At 73.4% G+C, this 16,398-nt stretch overlaps 3 protein-coding genes across 3 annotated transcripts; 1 reads left to right on the top strand and 2 right to left on the bottom strand.

The window, feature by feature from the left end:
- Nucleotides 1-1,212: 1,212 nt before the first annotated feature.
- AURANDRAFT_70660 (hypothetical protein) lies at nt 1,213-9,915 on the bottom strand (the record flags this gene model as incomplete). The annotated part of the gene is made up of 6 exons (XM_009035219.1): nt 1,213-2,550; nt 2,714-3,061; nt 5,110-5,949; nt 6,143-6,869; nt 7,804-9,574; nt 9,638-9,915. The coding sequence occupies 6 exons, from the start codon at nt 9,807-9,809 to the stop codon at nt 1,213-1,215; spliced, it is 5,196 nt and encodes a 1,731-aa protein (XP_009033467.1).
- Nucleotides 9,916-10,026: 111 nt separating this feature from the next.
- AURANDRAFT_61079 (hypothetical protein) lies at nt 10,027-11,500 on the top strand (the record flags this gene model as incomplete). Its single annotated transcript, XM_009034726.1, has 3 exons — nt 10,027-10,341; nt 10,437-10,492; nt 10,687-11,500. 3 exons carry the CDS (start codon nt 10,027-10,029, stop codon nt 11,498-11,500), a joined length of 1,185 nt encoding a protein of 394 aa, XP_009032974.1.
- Nucleotides 11,501-13,268: 1,768 nt separating this feature from the next.
- On the bottom strand, nt 13,269-15,092 carry AURANDRAFT_70661 (hypothetical protein; the record flags this gene model as incomplete). Its single annotated transcript, XM_009035218.1, has 1 exon — nt 13,269-15,092. One exon carries the CDS (start codon nt 15,053-15,055, stop codon nt 13,376-13,378), a length of 1,680 nt encoding a protein of 559 aa, XP_009033466.1.
- Nucleotides 15,093-16,398: the final 1,306 nt, after the last annotated feature.

The raw sequence follows: 16,398 nt of genomic DNA on the forward strand, positions 1-16,398 counted from the left end.
GAAAACCCGTCTCTCTCGGATCAAAACTAGCACTTTTGGTGCTTGCCGTCCTCATTGTCTTCATGATGCGGCGGCACGCGCCGGCCCGGTACCGCATGCCCACGGCCAGGAGTATGGAGCCCGCGACGTCGTCGATTTTGGACGCGGGGCTCGCCGCGAAGAGCCTCGCGAGCGTCGCCGGCGTCGCGGGCGTCTCGACCTCCAAGAAGTGCTGAAAAGGTGCAGCTCTCACAACGATGGCATCGACCGCCGCCAAGCGGCTCCTCGTGCTGAATCCGAACACGTCTTCAGCCTTCACGGAGAAGATCGCGCGCGTCGCGGCGCGCTGCGCCATCCCCGACGCCGTGGAGATCGAGACGGCGCAACCGAAGACGGGCCCGCGCTCCATCGAGAGCGTCTACGACGAGCTGCTCTCATCCGTGCCGAGCCTCGAGGCCTTCCTCGAGCGCGCCGCGCGGCGGCGCATCGACGGCGTCGTCGTCGCGTGCTTCTCGGACCACCCCGTGCAGCAGGCCCTGAGGGAGGTCGGCGGCCGCGCGGCCGTCGTCGGCCTCCTCGACGCGTCGCTCGCGGCCGCGAGCCTCGCGGGCGACCGCGTCGGCATCGTGACGACGTCCGCGGGCTGGGAGCCGCTCCTCCGGAGCGGCGTCGACCGCCTCGGCTACGGCGACCGATGCCGATCGATCGTCGCCGTCGGCGCGCCGGTCCTCGCGCTCGAGGGCGACGACGACGAGCTCGCGAGCCGCGTCTGCGAGGCCGCGGCGCGCGTCGCGGCGTCGAGCGACGTCGTGATCCTGGGCTGCGCGGGCATGGGCCCGCTGGCGACGCGCGTCGAGGCGGCGCTCGGCGGCGCCGCGGCCGTCGTCGAGCCCGTCGAGGCCGCGGTGCGCGCGTGCGCGAGCCTGGCGCTGCAGGGCCTCGGCTCGTCCGCGGCGCGCCCGCTGTTCCAGCACCACGCGGGGCCCCTCAGCCCGCTCCTCGCGGGCGCCTACGCGAGCCGCGGCGCGGCGCCGGAGGCGCCGTCGCCGGAGGCGCCGTCGCCGGCCGTCGACGGCCACGCGCTCTCCTACTACGACGACGACGCGTCTCCTACGGCGCCGTCGACGCCGCCGCCGACGACGAGGCCGCCGCCGTCGATGCCGCCCGGCCTCGACGACGGCGGTGACGTCCTCCTGTCCTTCGACGACTACGTCAACCCGCGGAGCTAGGTCGCTACCGGTTATGGTAGAGCCGCGGCCGGTTGCCCTTGAGCCCCGTCGTCGTGCCGACGTAGGTCCAGTTGCCCGCGACGCGCTTCTTGCACATGCACGCGTGCTTGTTGGCCATGGCGCACTCCCACTCGTCGCCGCGGACCTCGTAGCGGCACGCGCCCGACGCGAGGCTGCAGGCGTAGAGGACGTCGGCGTCGGCCGTCGCGTCGCCGCCGGCCGCGGACGCGAGGAGCGTCGCCGTGCCGTCGTAGCGGTCCGCGCCCGGCTCCGGCGGCGGCGGCGGCGCGACGATCCGCCGCGTCGCCATGAGGAAGACGACGAGGGGGAGGCCGTCGCCCGGGAGGTCGCCCTCGCCGCAGCCGTCCTCGCCGCCGTCGTCGACGCAGAAGGCGAAGAGGGGCCGCACGCGGAGCAGGTTCGCGTGGAGGTAGGCCCAGTCGTAGGCCGCGAGCACCTCGGGCAGGCGGCCGACGTCCGCCTCGGCGATCTCGACGGAGAAGGCGCTCCAGTCGAGGACGGTGGCGTAGGGCGGCGCGAGGCTCGGGCTCAGGAAGCAGGGCACGCAGCCGAGGGCGACGGCCTCGGAGAGCCGCGGGCTCCAGGGCGAGAAGCCCTCGGTGACGACGCAGTACTTGGCGCGCCGCATGCTCTCCGTGTAGTTGGCCTTGGCCATGAGGAAGCGGACGTCGACGCGCGGGTCCAGCGGCGGCGGCGCGCGCGCGACGCCGCGCTTCGCGCGGAGCGGGCCGCCGGGGTCCCAGGCGTCCGTGAGCGCGCGCCGGAGGTCGTACTCGAGGCCGCCCGCGCGGCCCTCGGCGGCCATGACGAGCGTCTCCTTGCGCGCGTCGGCGTCGAAGAGCGCGAGCAGCTCCGCGCCGCTCCGGCCGGGGGCCCGCGCCCGCCGCCGCCGCCGCCGCAGGAGGAGCGCGGGCGGCGGCAGCGCGACGTCCTTGCGCTCGTCGAAGCACCGGATCTTCGGCGCGGTGTCGCGCGTCGCGGGCGCCTTGTACTGCGTCGGCCGCAGCAGGTGGTCCGCGAAGCGCGCCTCGCGGAAGAGCCAGGGCCCGTGGCGCTTCTCGCCGACGTGGCCCAGGAAGTGGTGCGCGAGGAGCCCCGGGTCGCGCGCCTGGCCGCCGTCGCAGCAGCCGCCGCGCGACGACGCGGCCGTGAACCAGAACGACGCGCCGCCGTCGCGGCCCCAGGTCGCCGACGACGCCGCGACCTTGGCGCGGCACCAGCTCAGCGCGTTGCGGTCGTTGCGCCGGCTCTGGTACATGACGACGGTCGCGTCCGCGTCGCGGGCCTCGGCGGCCGTCCGCGCGCCCCAGCGGCTCCGCGCCTGGGCGGGACGAGAGAGGCTCGACGTCGCTCCAATGTTGGGTGTTCCGCGCGCGCGCGACTCCATGAAAAGCATCCAGGCTTCGAGACCGTTCCGAGAGATGATCGCTCGTCCAAAAATCAGCCAAAACGAGCGGGAAACGGCCGAGAGAGACGTCGGGAACGTCGCGCTCGTTTCCCGCCCGGCTCCGCGCGAGCGCGAGGGGCAGCCAGACCTCCGTGCTCCACTTGCCGTGCGTGAGCGCGAAGGCCTCGGGGTTCCACCACGGCGCCGCGCGGTCGTCCCACGCGAGGCCGCTCGAGCTCCAGGACCCGGGCCGCAGGGCGCCGTCGACGCACTGCGCGCGGCGGGGGGGGAACGCGGGCGTCGCCTCTCCCGCCGCGGCGCGCGCGGCGGACGCGGCGGCGCGTGCGCTCGGGTCCAGCGCGATGCGGTAGCGCTCGCTCGCGCCGCCGGGCGCGAAGAAGGCGAGCAGCGCGTCCCAGGCGCCGGGCAGCGCGACGGGCTCGAGCTGGCGCAGGCTCGCCGGCAGCCAGTCCGGCGCCGCGGCGCCGGCGACGCGCACCGCGACGACGAAGCGCAGCCACGAGGTCCGCATGCAGCACGACGAGCAAGCGTAATCACGGCGACGCTCGACGATGATGGGCGCCCGTCATCACGCGCAGCCCATCAATTTCTGTTTCAACTTTAGCAAGTTGCTTGGCTCGTCCGTCCTGCTGACGTGCTCGACGATCCGGACGACGGCCTTGTCGTCACGCCAGGATAGCCGCCGCGCCAGCGCGATCCGACCAGGCGCACATCCGGCAACCACCATGTACGGCTTGGCCTCCGCCGCAGAGGGCCGCACGGGAGCCTCCACATCTCGGGCCAAGGCGTCGTGAAGCTGTGCGATGGTTGTACGATACCGAAATTACAATCGTGCTTAAGGCCGCCAGTACAAGGCGCCGTTCCGGGTGAAGCAGCGAGGCGCGCTCTCCGTCGTGGACCTCGATGAAGACGTCGTCGCGTTCGCGCGGAACCTCTCGAAACGGCCCAAGTACACGTCGGGCAAGAAGAAGGGCAAGTACATCGAGAAGAGCTTCTACTCCCCGCACACCTGCCTGAACGCGGCGGCCAAGAAGGAGGTGCTCGACGGGCTGCCGGAGTACGTGAAGGAGGCCGTCGAGCGCGCCATGGCTCGCATCGACAAGGACAAGGTCACGCGCGCGTTGGTCGACACGTTCGTGGAGGGGTCCGCGCCGAAACACGTCGACAGCCTCATCACGATGAAGCTCGCGGTCCGCGGCGGGCGCGTGATTCAGGTGTACATCTCGCAGCGCGTGCTCGACTCCCTCGTCGACGAGCTCGGCGACCTCTACGTGGGCTCGCCGCACCTCGACGCCGTGATCAAGGCCCTCTACGCGGACACGACCAAGTTCTACTCGCTCGCGCTGGGCATCGTGCCCGGCAAGCTGGCGGACACGGTCGAGAACGACTGCATCAAGATGGCGAAGGAAGAATTCGGGTTCAAGGTCTGCGCGCAGAGCAGCCGACTAGACGGCAGAATCAAACCGAAGCGCGGCGAGAAGAAGCCCGCCGGCTTCGGCGCGGTCGTGGCAGCGGGCATAGCGCGCAACAAGAAGGAACCGAAGGACCAGAAGCTCAAGTGCCCCAGCGGATGCGGGGTAGTACCCTTCTTCAACCTGGCCGCTCTGTCGAGACATCTGAGCGCGTGCACGGGTCCCAATTTCTGGACACGCAAAGCTGCGTGTCGGGCTCGCTCGCGCGCCGCGACGCGCGCGAAGAAGACGGGCAAGCCCATCGAGAAGATCCCGAAGAAGTGGCGATCTTGGCGCCGGGAGCACTTCGTCCGGCGCAAAACTTATCCTCTGAGGGCGAAGCTCGCAGTGTCCAAGAAGGCGAAGCTCGTAGCGTCCAAGAAGCCCAAGTCCAAGGCCGCGAAGAAGGCCGCCGCGAAGAAGAAGGCCGCCGCGCTCAAGGCCGCCGCCAAGCCCGCGTCCAAGAAGCCCGCGTCCAAGCCCGCGTCCAAGCCCGCGTCCAAGAAGCCCGCGTCCAAGGGCTCCAAGAAGTCCGCGAAGCCCGCCGCGAAGAAGCCGACGGTGACGAAGTCCGTGTCCCAGAAGCCCGCGGCCAAGGCGCCCTCCAAGAAGGCCATCAAGGAGCAGAAGCGCCAGGCCAAGGAGGAGCAGAAGCGCCAGGCCGCGGAGAAGAAGGCGAAGAAGGCGAAGAAGCGCGTCCACGACAGCGACGACTCGAGCGTCGGCGAGGACGACTTCGACAAGCAATTCGCCCCGGCCAAAAAGAAGGCCAAGAAGGTCCAGTTCAAGGTGCCCTCGCCGTTCGACGAGGACACGGACTAAGACGACGACCACGACCACGAAGACGACGACCACGACCACGAAGACGACGACCACGACCACGAAGACGACGACCACGACCACGACGGCCCGCGCGCGCGCGTCCGACCCAACACAAGGTCCGATCGTATGGCGAGTAGGAGCGTGTGGGGTCGTAACAAAAGACGAGTTAGGCGCATTTCGGGCAGCGCATCTCGGCGACGCAGCGCGAGCAGCGGCAGAGGAACCCGTAGTCCGCGAGCGCGGCGCGGCGCTCCTGCCAGGGCGCGTCCGTGTCGACGTAGGCGATCGTGAGCTCGTCGCCCGCCGCGACGGCCCGCCGCGCGACGAGCGACGCGCGGAGCGGCGCGCCGAAGCGGCCGGGCCCGGGCTCGCCGCCGGGCTCCGAGGGGGCCGCGTAGAGCACGTCGCAGCTCTGGTCGCAGGCGTGGTTCGCGCAGCAGATCGTCGAGTAGAGCGCCGTGCCCTCGAGGGGCGGCATGCCGTAGGCGCCGCCGCCGCCGTCGTCGGTGCCGTCGCCGTCGTCGGTGTCGGCCGTCGCGTCGTCGTCGGCGTCGCCGTCGTCCGGCGGCGGGCAGCCCGCGAGCGCGAGCTGCGCGCGCAGCGCCCGCTCGTCGGCGCCCTCGACGCGCGCGAGCTCGTCGCCGTCGCGGAGGAGCACGAACGTCGGGAGCGCGCCGGCCTCGAAGCGCGCCGCCGCGTCGGGGACCTCGTCGACGTCGACGGCGACGAAGCGCGCCTCGGGCAGGGCCTCGGCGAGGGCGGCGAAAGCCGGCGCCATCGCCCGGCAGGGCGCGCACCACGCCGCGGAGAACTTGACGACGGCGACCGCGCCCGGCGCCGCCGCCAGCCGGTCGACGTCCTCGAGCGACGCCGCGCGCGCCACGGCGCCCCCGTCCTCCGCCTCGTCCTCGTCGTCGTCGTCGTCGTCGTCGTCCTCCGCCTCGTCGTCGTCGTCGTCGTCGAGGGGGTGGCGGAGGCGCACGCCGACGTTGTTCTGCTCGAAGGTGCCGACGATCCTCGCGAGCCACTCGGGCGTGACCTGGGCAGCACGAGGGTGATTCAACGTCGCTTCAACGTGAGTGTTCCGCGCGCGCGCGTTCCGGAAACAGCATCCACGCGTCGAGGCCGTTCCGAGAGATGATCGCTCGTCCAAAAATCAGCCGAAACGAGTGGAAAATGGCCGAGATAGGAGAGTTGGGCATGTCGCTCTCTCGTGCTGCCCCGACCACGACGTCGGCCGCGTTGGCGAAGCCCCGCGCGGCGAGCGCGTCGCGCAGCAGGGGCGCGGCGTCGCCGCAGAGGCGGCGCAGCGCCTCGCCGAGGAGCGCGCCGTCGCGCGCGTCGTCGCCCCGGAGCGCCGCGGCGTCGGCGACGACGCGGTCCCAGGGCACGCGCGTGAACGGGAGGAACGCGGCCGCCGCGGCGCCGTCGGCGAGCGCCGCCGCGACGACGTCCGCGGCCAAGAACAGGATCTCGTTGCTCTCCGTCGCGAGGATCTTGTAGCGCACGAGCGGGTCCGCCGCCGCGTCGGCCTCGGCGACGGGGCCGACGCAGAGCGCGCGGTGGCACCGGCGCCGGTGCGCGTCGCGGCACGCCGCGGAGCAGTAGAGCTCGCCGCAGCCGTCGGCGCAGCGCGCGACGGGGCCGCCGCCCCGCGCGACGGCGGCGTCCGCGGCGACGCGCGGCGACGCGCCCGCGGCGACGGCCTCGAGCAGGTCGCGGCCGAGGTCCAGGAACGCGAGGCACTCGCCGCAGACGAGCGCCGCGTGGCGGTTCGCGAGGTCCTGCATGGCGACGAGCGGCGCCTCCACGAGGATCGTCTCGCCCGCCGCGAAGTCGCGCGCGGCGAAGAGGCCGCGGCCGTGGAGCGGCGACCGCTCGACGCGCACGCCGGACATGTCCGTGGCGTCGGTCGCGTCGGCCGCTTTCGACGTGTCGAGCAGCGCCGCCATGGTCACGCTATCGAGCGACTGCGTCGTCGTTTCCACGAGCGCGGCCATCGATCGTTCGGAGCGTCAACAACCATGCTCGTGAATGTCGCCAAGGCCGCAGAATGAAGTCAACGAGGACGACAACTTTGTCCTCGACATCGAAGAGTTGCACGTAGTTGCGAGAGCTGGTCTGAGGCTGGTCGGGTCGCTTCGGATCCTCGGGGCAGCCCTCACGACCGACGATGGACGTCCTCGCCCGCGCGTCGTCCTGCCTCCCGAGCTTCATGGTCTGCACGAACCAGACCGACGACGCCCCCGTGTGCTGCGCCGCCGAGGAGGACGACTCGCTCGAGGGCCTGGCCGGCCGCAAGGCGTCGCTCAGCGCCGCGCAGACCGACCGCGTGCGCGGGCTCATGGTCGAGCGGCGCGCGTCGGAGGCGGAGGCCGCGCCGCCGCCGGCGGAGGCCGCGCCGCCGGCGGAGTCGCCGCCGGCGAAGCGAGCCGACGCGCGGCCGTCGTGGCTCGCGGAGGTCACGGGCCCGTCGCTCTGGAACCTCTTCGCGTCGGCCGACGACGAGCCCGACGAGCCGGCGGTCGTCGTCGCGCCCGCGGACCCGCCGCCGGCGGCGACGCCCGCGCCGGTCGCCGGCCAGTCGCTCCGGAACCTCTTCGCGTCGCCCGACGACGACGCCGCGCCGGCGCCCGCGCCGGAGCCCGCGCCGGAGCGGACGCCGGCGCAGCCCGAGGAACCCGCCGAGCCCGCCTACCGCGTCCTCCACGACCTCTTCGGCGGCCCGAAGGACGCGCCGCCGCCCGAGGCGACGCCCGACGCCGACGCCGAGCCCGCGGGGTCCAAGGTCTGGGTCTGACCGTCCGACGCCCCCCCGCGGTCGTATAGACGGCGATTAGGAGGGGCGCGCGCGCCGCGTCGCCGCGCGCGGATAAAGGAGGGAGGGGCCTACGCCGTCGGCTGGGCCGCGGGCGCGTCGCCCGCGGGCCGCGGCGCGGCCGCGGCCTGCCCCGGCGGCGTCCTCGGCGCGGGCGTCATCTTGCAGATGCGGCCCTGCTTCGTGCCGTAGACGATGCCCGCGCCGGGCACGGGGTGGAACCGCGCGATGTTGACGTCGTCGCCGACCTCCTTGCGCGTGTCGACGCGGACCATGTCGCCGACGCGGTACATCACGGAGACGACGCGGGGGACGCCGTCGCCGAAGGTGCCGTCGCCGCCGCGGCTGTGGCCCAGGAGCACGAGGGACGCCGTCGGCGACAGCTTGACGGACGTGACGATGTCGGATCCCGCCGTCTCGCCCGCGGCGCCGGAGAAGGAGTGGTCATCGAGCGCGGCGGCCTGGAGCAGGGCGCCCTCGCCGTCGTCGGCGGCGTCCTCGAGGGACACGACGACGAGGTGGGGCTTGTAGCGGCCCTTGAGGCGCTGGCGGCCGCCCGGCGAGCCCGCGCGGTCCGCGGGGGCGACGGCGCCGTCGCGGCCGCCCGGCGACGCGCTGTCGCCGGACTCGTCGCCGTCGCGGCGCCGCGGCGGCGTCCGCGGCGCGCCGCGGCCGAGCCAGCCGCGCGCCCCGCCGCCGCGCGCGTAGACGCGCCACCAGGGCAGCAACGGCGCGTCGCGGCGCGGCCGCGCGCCCGGCGACGCCGGCGCGGCCGGCGCGCGCGCGCGCGCGCGCGCGGCCGCGGACGAGAACGACGGCAGGGGCCACGCGGCGGCCGCCGCGGCGCGCGCGGCGCCGCCCGCGAGGCGCCGCGGCGGCGGCGGCGGCGGCGCGTCGCCGCGCGGGTGCCGCGGCGGCGGCGCCGGCGGCGCGTCGCCGTCCGGCGGCGCGTCGCCGTCCTGGTCCGCGTAGGGCAGCCACAGCTCCGCGCAGGAGCAGAGGAAGCGGCCGCAGGGCGACACGTCGAAGCCGCCGTCGTTGTAGAAGAGCGCGCGCCGGAGCACGCACCGCGGCCGGCGGCTCACGGCCCGGCCGCTCCCGGCCACGGGCGCGAGCAGGGGCGGGTCGCCCGCGGCGTCCTCCGTCGGCCCGCGGACGCTCGTCGGCGACGACGGCGAGCCGCCGCCGGCCGGCGCGCCCGCGTCCGCGCGCGCGGCCTCGACGTCGAAGTCGCAGAGCATGAGCTGGAAGGTGATGCGCGGCGCGTCGCCCTCGTTGGCGCCGTTGTTCGCCGCGCCGACGATGATCGCGTCGCGGCTCGGGAGGAACCGGAGGCACCGGATCGGGTGCGGGTGCGTGAACTCGCGGCGCGGCGCCGCCCCCGTCGCGTAGTGCCAGAGGTAGATGGACGTGCCCGCGGCGACGGCGAGGATGTCGCCCGCCGGGTGGAAGCTCAGCGAGATGATCGCGCGGTCGAACTCCGCGCGGCGGACGCACCGCCGCTCCCGCGCGTCCCAGACGCGCGCCTCGAAGCCCAAACAGCCCGACGCGACGACGTCCGGGAGGAACGGGTGGAACTTGACGGTCCAGGGCGTCCGCGGGTGGCCCACGAGCGTCGCGGCCACGCGCCCGGACTCGAAGTCGACGACCTTGACCGTGTGGTCGCCGTGCGTGCTCGCGAAGCGCTTCAGGTCGGGAGAGAACGCGACGGAGATCGTCGACTTCGTCGTCGGCGGCAGCGCGAGGTACTCGGCGCGGCAGTGGGACGCGCAGCGCAGCTCGCTGAGCTCGCGCCGGAAGATGCGCTCCGCCTGCTGGCGCCAGGCCTGGCACACGACGAGCGCGCCTGCGGGGGGGGGGGGGTCGTCCGCGCGCGCGCGGGGGCGGCCCGGGACGCGGGTCGCGTCACCGAGGCCCGCGGGGTAGCCCAGCGCCTCGATGATGAGCGACGGCAGGAACGACGGCATCTCCGGGGTGCCCGGCGCCTCCTCCTCGTCGTCGCACTGCATGCGGTCGTCGTCGTCCTCGAGCGACGCCTTCGTCGTCACGGACCGGGGCGAGGGGCTCATGTCCATCTTCATCGTCGGCCGGGGGTCGTCCGGCGCGGAAGGTCGCGGGGGGCGCCCGGGGTTCGGCTCGCAAGGTCGCGGGGGGCGCCCGGGTCGGCTCGCGGGCCGCGAGAAAGTCGAGTGCTGCCGGCCGCAAACACAGCCGTCGAGTGCCGGCCCGCAACTCTGAGACCAGAGACGGACGCTGCCGCAAATATCGACATCACCACAGTCGTTGGCCATGTCCGGCATGGCCGCGAAGGGCTGCCCCGCGGCGCGCGTCGCCGTCGTCGCGCTCCTCGCGAGCCGCGCGCTCGCCCACGTCGTCTACCCGACGCCGGAGCCGACGCCGGAGCCGACGATGATCCGCACGGAGGTGGGCTACGACTCGAAGACGTGCCGCGGCGGCCTCTGCACGCGCGACGCGACGCGGACCTGCGTCGACGAGTCGCCGGGCTGGGTCTTCACGTTCCCGAGCGGCGGCAACTCGACGTGCTTCGGCCTCTGCTACAGCTCCGTGAACCGCAACATGTTCCACAACCGCACCGCCAAGTTCTCGTGCGAGGTCGCGGTCGACGCCGGCGTCCCGCGGCCGCGACGATGTTCGAGAGATTTTGGGTGGGAAACCAATGAGAACTCCGACCCCGTCGCACGTGGTAGGTCGACACGGACATGGACGCCGCGCTGGCCAAGGGGGGCGTCTGCCGCGCGTGCCGGTCAGGGCAGGACAAGAGAGCGAAATTCCCAACTTCAAAGGCTCCTTTCTCGGCCGTGTTCCACTCGTTTCGGCTGATCTTTGGACGAGCGATCATCTCTCGGAACGGTCTCGAAGCGTGGATGCTTTTCCCGGAACGCGCGCGCGCGGAACGCTCACGTTGAAGCGACGTTGAATCTCCCTTGTCCTGCCCAGGTGCCGGTCGAACTGCTACGAGGCCTGCCTGCCCTTCCCGACCATTCTACCGTCGCCCGTCCCGTCCCAGACCTTCGAGCCCACGGGCGCGCCGACGGCGAACCCGAGCGACGCGCCGACGGTGTCCCCCTACCCGACGGAGGCGCCCACGGACGCGCCCAAGCCCCTGCCGACGATCGTGCCCTACCCGGCGCCGACGCGCGTGCCCTACCCGCGGCCCACGCGCGTGCCCCGGCCCCTGCCGACCTACGCGCCCACGCGCGTCCCGACGGCCGAGCCGACGCCCGCGCCGAGCGACGTGCCCACGTCCCAGCCCTCGCCGCAGCCGTCGGTGACGCCCGCGCCGTCGGCGACCTTCGCGCCGACGGCGACGCCGACGACGGCCGAGCCCAGCGCGTCGCCGACGATCAGCCACCCGCCGACGTCGTGCCCGACCTCCGCGCCGACGTCGGAGCCGTCCGCGGGCCCGACGGCGACGCCCGCGCCCTCGGCCGTGCCCACGTCCGTGCCCACGGGGCGCCCGACCGCGGGGCCCTCCGCGGACCCGACGCTCGCGCCGACCTCCGCGCACCCCTCGGCCGCGCCGACGTCCGCGCCCACGAGCGTGCCCACGGCGCGCCCCTCCGCGGCGCCCTCCGCGGAGCCGACGCTCGCGCCCACGAGCGCGCCCACGTCCGCGCCCACGTCCGGCCCGACGTCCGCGCCGACCCTGGCGCCGTCGACCCTGCCGCCGACCGCGGCGCCGGCGGCCGCGGGCCGGCGCCGGCGCGGCCTCCTCTCCTTCCTTCGGAACCCGTTCCGCCGCGGCCGTTAACGCGGCCGCCGGAGCGACGCCTAACAAAAAAACATCAAACTTGAACCCCGATAAGAAAGGCAGCCCAGCGCGACGATGCTTCGCGCCGCTGCGCTCGCGCTCGGCGCTCTCGGCGTCGCCCAGGAGCTCGAGATCTGGTCGCCGGCGGCCGGGTCCGTGACGAGCGGGCGCGACGTCGACCTCGGCTTCCAGCTCACCCTGCCCGAGGAGACGCCGTCCGACGCCTGCGAGCTCTGCGTGTCCGTCGGCGACGAGGTGCTGACCTGCCAGGGCCTCGAGGTCATGCTCACGGAGCAGCTCGCGCTCCAGGACCTGCTGCCCGGGACGCGCGAGCTCCGCCTGGCGCTCCGCTGCGGCGGCGGCGCCGCGCCGGTCGAGGCGTCGGCGACGGCGGTCTTCGTCGTCGGCGCGGACGCGGCCACGGGCGCCGTCGACGTGGACATCACGGCGGCGCGCGCCGGCGGCGACCCCTGGCGGGCCGCCGTGCCCGGCGCGGCGAACGCGAGCGGCGGCCGCGCGGCCTACTTCTCCGCCGTCTACGACACCAAGTTCTGGTCCGCGCGGGGCTCGATGCCCGGCGTGCCCGGCAGCGGGCCCGGGTCCACGGCGGCGGCGGCGGCGAACGCGCGGGCCGCCGTCGAGGCTCTGGTTTCCGAGCTCGGCGTCGCCGTGGTCCTGGACGCGCCCTGCGGCGACATGACGTGGATGGCCGCCGCGGATCTCGGCGCCGCGCGCTACGTCGGCGCGGACATCGTCGCCGACGTCGTCGCGCGGAACGCCGCGGGCCACGCGTCGCCGGCGCGGCGCTTCCTCGAGCTCGACGTCGCGGACGCGGCGTCGGTCCCCGCGCTCCGCGCCGCGGCCGCGGCCGGGCCCGCGCTCGTGCTCTGCCGCCACCTCCTCTTCCACCTCCCGCCCCGGGACGGCCTCGCCGCGCTGCGCCACATCCACGCCTCGGGCGCGCGCTGGCTCCTCACGTCGACCTACCTCAAGGCCGACGAGCTCGCGCGCGGCGGCGGCGACTTCGTCCTCGCGTCCGGCCACAAGACGAGCCTCCTCAAGCCGCCCTACTGCGCGCGGGACCCGGAGCGCCTCTACCGCGACGCGCCGGACACGCCCGACCAGTACCTCGGCCTCTGGGACCTCGCCAAGGGGCCCGTCGCGACGGGCTGCGGCGACGTCGACGCGGACGACGGGAGTAACGCGGACGGCTAGCACCCGGCGGCGACGTAGCGCGCGACGCGGCGCCGCGCGCGGGTCCAGGCGCGCGCCGCGGCGACGAGCGGCGCCGCGCGCCGCGCGCCGGCGCCGCGGCGCGCGCGCGCGGCCGCGACGAGCGAGTCCGCGAGGCTCGGCCGTCGCGCCGCGACGACGACGCCCTCGCCCGCCTCCGGCCGCCCGACGGCCGGGGGCCCGGCGGCGCCCGCGCGCCGCGGCGGGCGCGCCGCGGCGGCGGCCGAGCGCCGAGGTTTCCGCCCGAGGAGCAGCGCGAGGATCGCGGCGACGATCCGCAGAAGCCCCTGGAACACGTCGACGTCCGTGGTCGACGCATCGGACTCGGTCCTCCAGCGCTTGACCAGCGGGGAATCCGACGCGTCGGGCTCGGTCCGCCGCGGCTCCGGCGTCGGCGGCTCCTCCGGCGTCGGCACCCATCGCCGCGCCGCCGTGGGGATCTTTTTCACTAGGAATTCCTAGCGGCGACCAGGGCTGCTCTTGCTCGTCGCGCCGCGCCGGCGCGTTCGTGATGTCGGCCAAGACCATCGTTTGTTCCGACGCGGCGCTCCGTAACTGATTCTTCACCCGGTCGAGCGCGGCACCGCCGGCTAGTTGCCCTTGGACGGGATGCGCGAGGTTACGCGGGCATCGCGGGGGCCCCTAGGGCCCCGCGGCGTCGACGATGGCGGCGACGAGCGCGTCGACGGTCGCCGGCTCGTGCTTGGCCGTGACGGCGACCTTGAGCGCGAGGGGCTTGGGCCGCATGGCCGGGAGCGCCGTGTTCTTCGTCGCGCGGCCGTAGACGGACTCGTCGTACTTGGACACGCAGCAGCAGAAGCCGCGGTCGATGAGCGCGTCGACGAGGTCCTCGAGCGCGCGGAGGTCCGCGCCAGGCTCCCGCGGCCGCGAGAGCTTGAGGAGCGCGAAGGGCACGTCGTTGGCGTCGTCGGAGACGAGCGTGAGCTTCGGGTGGGCCTTGGCCGCCGCGAAGACGAGGACGAGCTTCGTCTTGAGGCGCCACGCGTTCTCCCGGAGCCGCGCGAACGGCGGGTCCTTGGCGACGAGCGCGAGCGCCGCGAGCCCCGCGGCGCTGTAGAAGGGCGGCGCCGCCGCGGAGAAGCAGTAGCCCGCGCCGCTGAGCCGCTGGTGGTCGATGACCTCCTCCGTGCCCACGCAGAGGCCGCCCAAAGACCCAAAGGCCGGCGACATGTCGACGGTCGTGATCTCCACGGCTTTCGGGTCCGCGACGTCGAAGAGCTCCTTGATGCCCCGGCCCGTCGACCCGAGCACGCCGACGCTCAGCGACTCGTCGAGGATGAGGCGGTAGCCGTAGGCGTCCTTGAGCCGGAGCAGCTCGTCGAGCGGCGCGACGTCGCCGACGTCGCGAGAGACGGCCTCGCAGACGACGAAGCGGCGCTGCGTGCCCGGCGCGCGGCCCTTGGCCGCGTCGTCGGCGGCGACGGCCGCCAGCACCCGCTCGAGGTCGCCGGCGTCGTTGTGCTTGTAGGGCAGCACCGTGGCCCGCGACAGCACGCAGCCCGTGCGCAGCGGCTCGCAGACGCCGTCGTCGACGACGAGCAAGTCGCCGCGCTTCGCGAACGCCGCGACCGTCGACGTGCAGCAGCTCGCCGAGTCGCTGAAGGCGATGGCGCGCTCGACGCCCAAGAACGCCGCGACCTCGACCTCGAGCTGCTCGTGGACGTCGATGGACCCGTAGAAGCCGCGGGGGCCGCAGGACCCGCAGCCGTACTTGGTCAGCGCGGCGGCGGCCGCGTCGCGGACCTCGCGCGCGCCGGACATGCCCAGGAAGTCGAAGGACGCGCAATTTAATAGCTTCGTCGGCGCGGCCTCGGACCCGGAGAAGAGGCTCGCGAGGCCCGTCGACGACCGCCGCTTGCCCCGGAGCGTCACGAAGCCCCGGTCGTCCGCGGACTCGACGACCTTCCAGCGGCCCACGATCTCGCTCGCCGCGCCGCTCAGCGCGGGCACGAGGGGCTCGGGCTCCCAGTCGTCCACGAGCTCGTCGACCTCCCGCCGGCTCAGCTTCGGCGCCTTGGCGGCGCGGCGGCCGCAGAGGAAGAGGTACGCGAGGAAGCAGATGAGCACGGTCTCGATGAAGACGTGCTCGGGCGCGTCCTCGAGCAGGTGCGTCCACCAGGCCGCGTAGGCCGGCGCCGCGATGCGCGCCGCGGCGCGCAGCTCGCCGGCCTTGAGCGACGCGACGAAGGCCGCGCCGCTCGGGGGCGCCGCCGGCGACGCGGTCGTCGTCGTCGTCCGGCGCGCCCAGGGCGCCCGCGCCGAAGCGAGCGCGAGCGACGCGACGAGGAGCAGGCGGCGCATCTGAGCCGAGCGGTGCGGCGCGCGACGACACACCAAGCACACCCGTCAGCGCCACCTAGAGAACCGTGCCCCGCCAGCCGGGGGGTTTGCGGCCAGCCAGCCAGCCGGGTTTTGCGCCGGCAGACCCGCCAGCTCCTCGGTTCCCCGGCGGCCCACCGGCCGGCAGGCCAACCGGGCCAAAATCTCCGGCCGGCGGGCCGCAGGCCCGCCGGCCGGAGCCCAGCCGGGCTAGCGACCGATTTTCGGTTAGGCTGGTGCGGTTCGCGCGGTCCGGGCTCCGGACCGATGCCACGTCGGTCGTTTTGAGTCGTCTCTTCTCGTTCTTTCGACGGGTCGGAGCCCCCGGGGGGCAGGGGCGACTCGCCGCACAAAAAGACGCAGGAACCCCGACCGTCTACGGACCGGCGGGGCCCGTACTCGCGAACGGGCGGTATCTCCGGGCTCCGAACCGATGCCACGTCGGTCGTTTTGAGTCGTCTCTTCTCGTTCTTTCGACGGATCGGAGCCCCCCGGGGGCGTGGGCGACTCGCCGCACAAAAAGACGCGGGAACCCCGACCGTCTACGGACCGGCAGGGCCCGTATTCGCGAACGGGCCGTATCTCCGGGCTCCGAACCGATGCCACGTCGGTCGTTTCGAGTCGTCTCTCCTCGTTCTCTCGGCGGATCGAAGCCCCCCGGGGGCGTGGGCGACTAGCCGCACCAAATAACACAGGAATCTCGACCACCTACGGGTCGGCGGGGCCCCGAATCGAGTACGAGGCGGTTCTCGAGGCACGGAACCGGCCCTACGGCGGCAGTTTTGAGTCGAGAGGCTTCGACCGTGGGCTCTAGGAGGTTGGTTCCGTCGACGGGGCTGTCCGTGATGCCATCTAGCCATAGGTTTTTGGCACCAGAAGTGCCCGAAAAGCCGTATTCTTTGTTTCGAGGCCCATCGAGCGGCCGTAAAATAGGCATATTTTCGGCGAACCGGGTCGGCTAAAGTGGAAGTGCCGGCCTCGAGAGTTGCAACTAACATGTTCCTTGGGATCGAGACCGGTAGATTCACCATCGAGGGGTCTATTCGGAGCAGTTCCGGGCATCTACGCACCCAGACTGGGCCAAAATACGAAAATGTCGACTTAAAATGCGGATTTTATTCTAAATTGCGCAACTCTCTCGCGTTTGGGGTTGCCTTTTGTCCAACGCGTCCAGCGATACCGGGCTGACGACCGGAGGAGGCCGCCTTGAGGTCCTATACCAACATCCGACCCCTGGCGGACCCTTGCTAGCCAGGAAACTGGGGAATCTGGCCGGGGGTTCTGGGGATTTGGGCCAGTTGGGGGCTCCGGTAGGGGTCGGATGT

Source organism: Aureococcus anophagefferens (genome assembly GCF_000186865.1).
Source record: "Aureococcus anophagefferens unplaced genomic scaffold AURANscaffold_2, whole genome shotgun sequence".
NCBI lineage: Eukaryota > Pelagophyceae > Pelagomonadales > Pelagomonadaceae > Aureococcus > Aureococcus anophagefferens.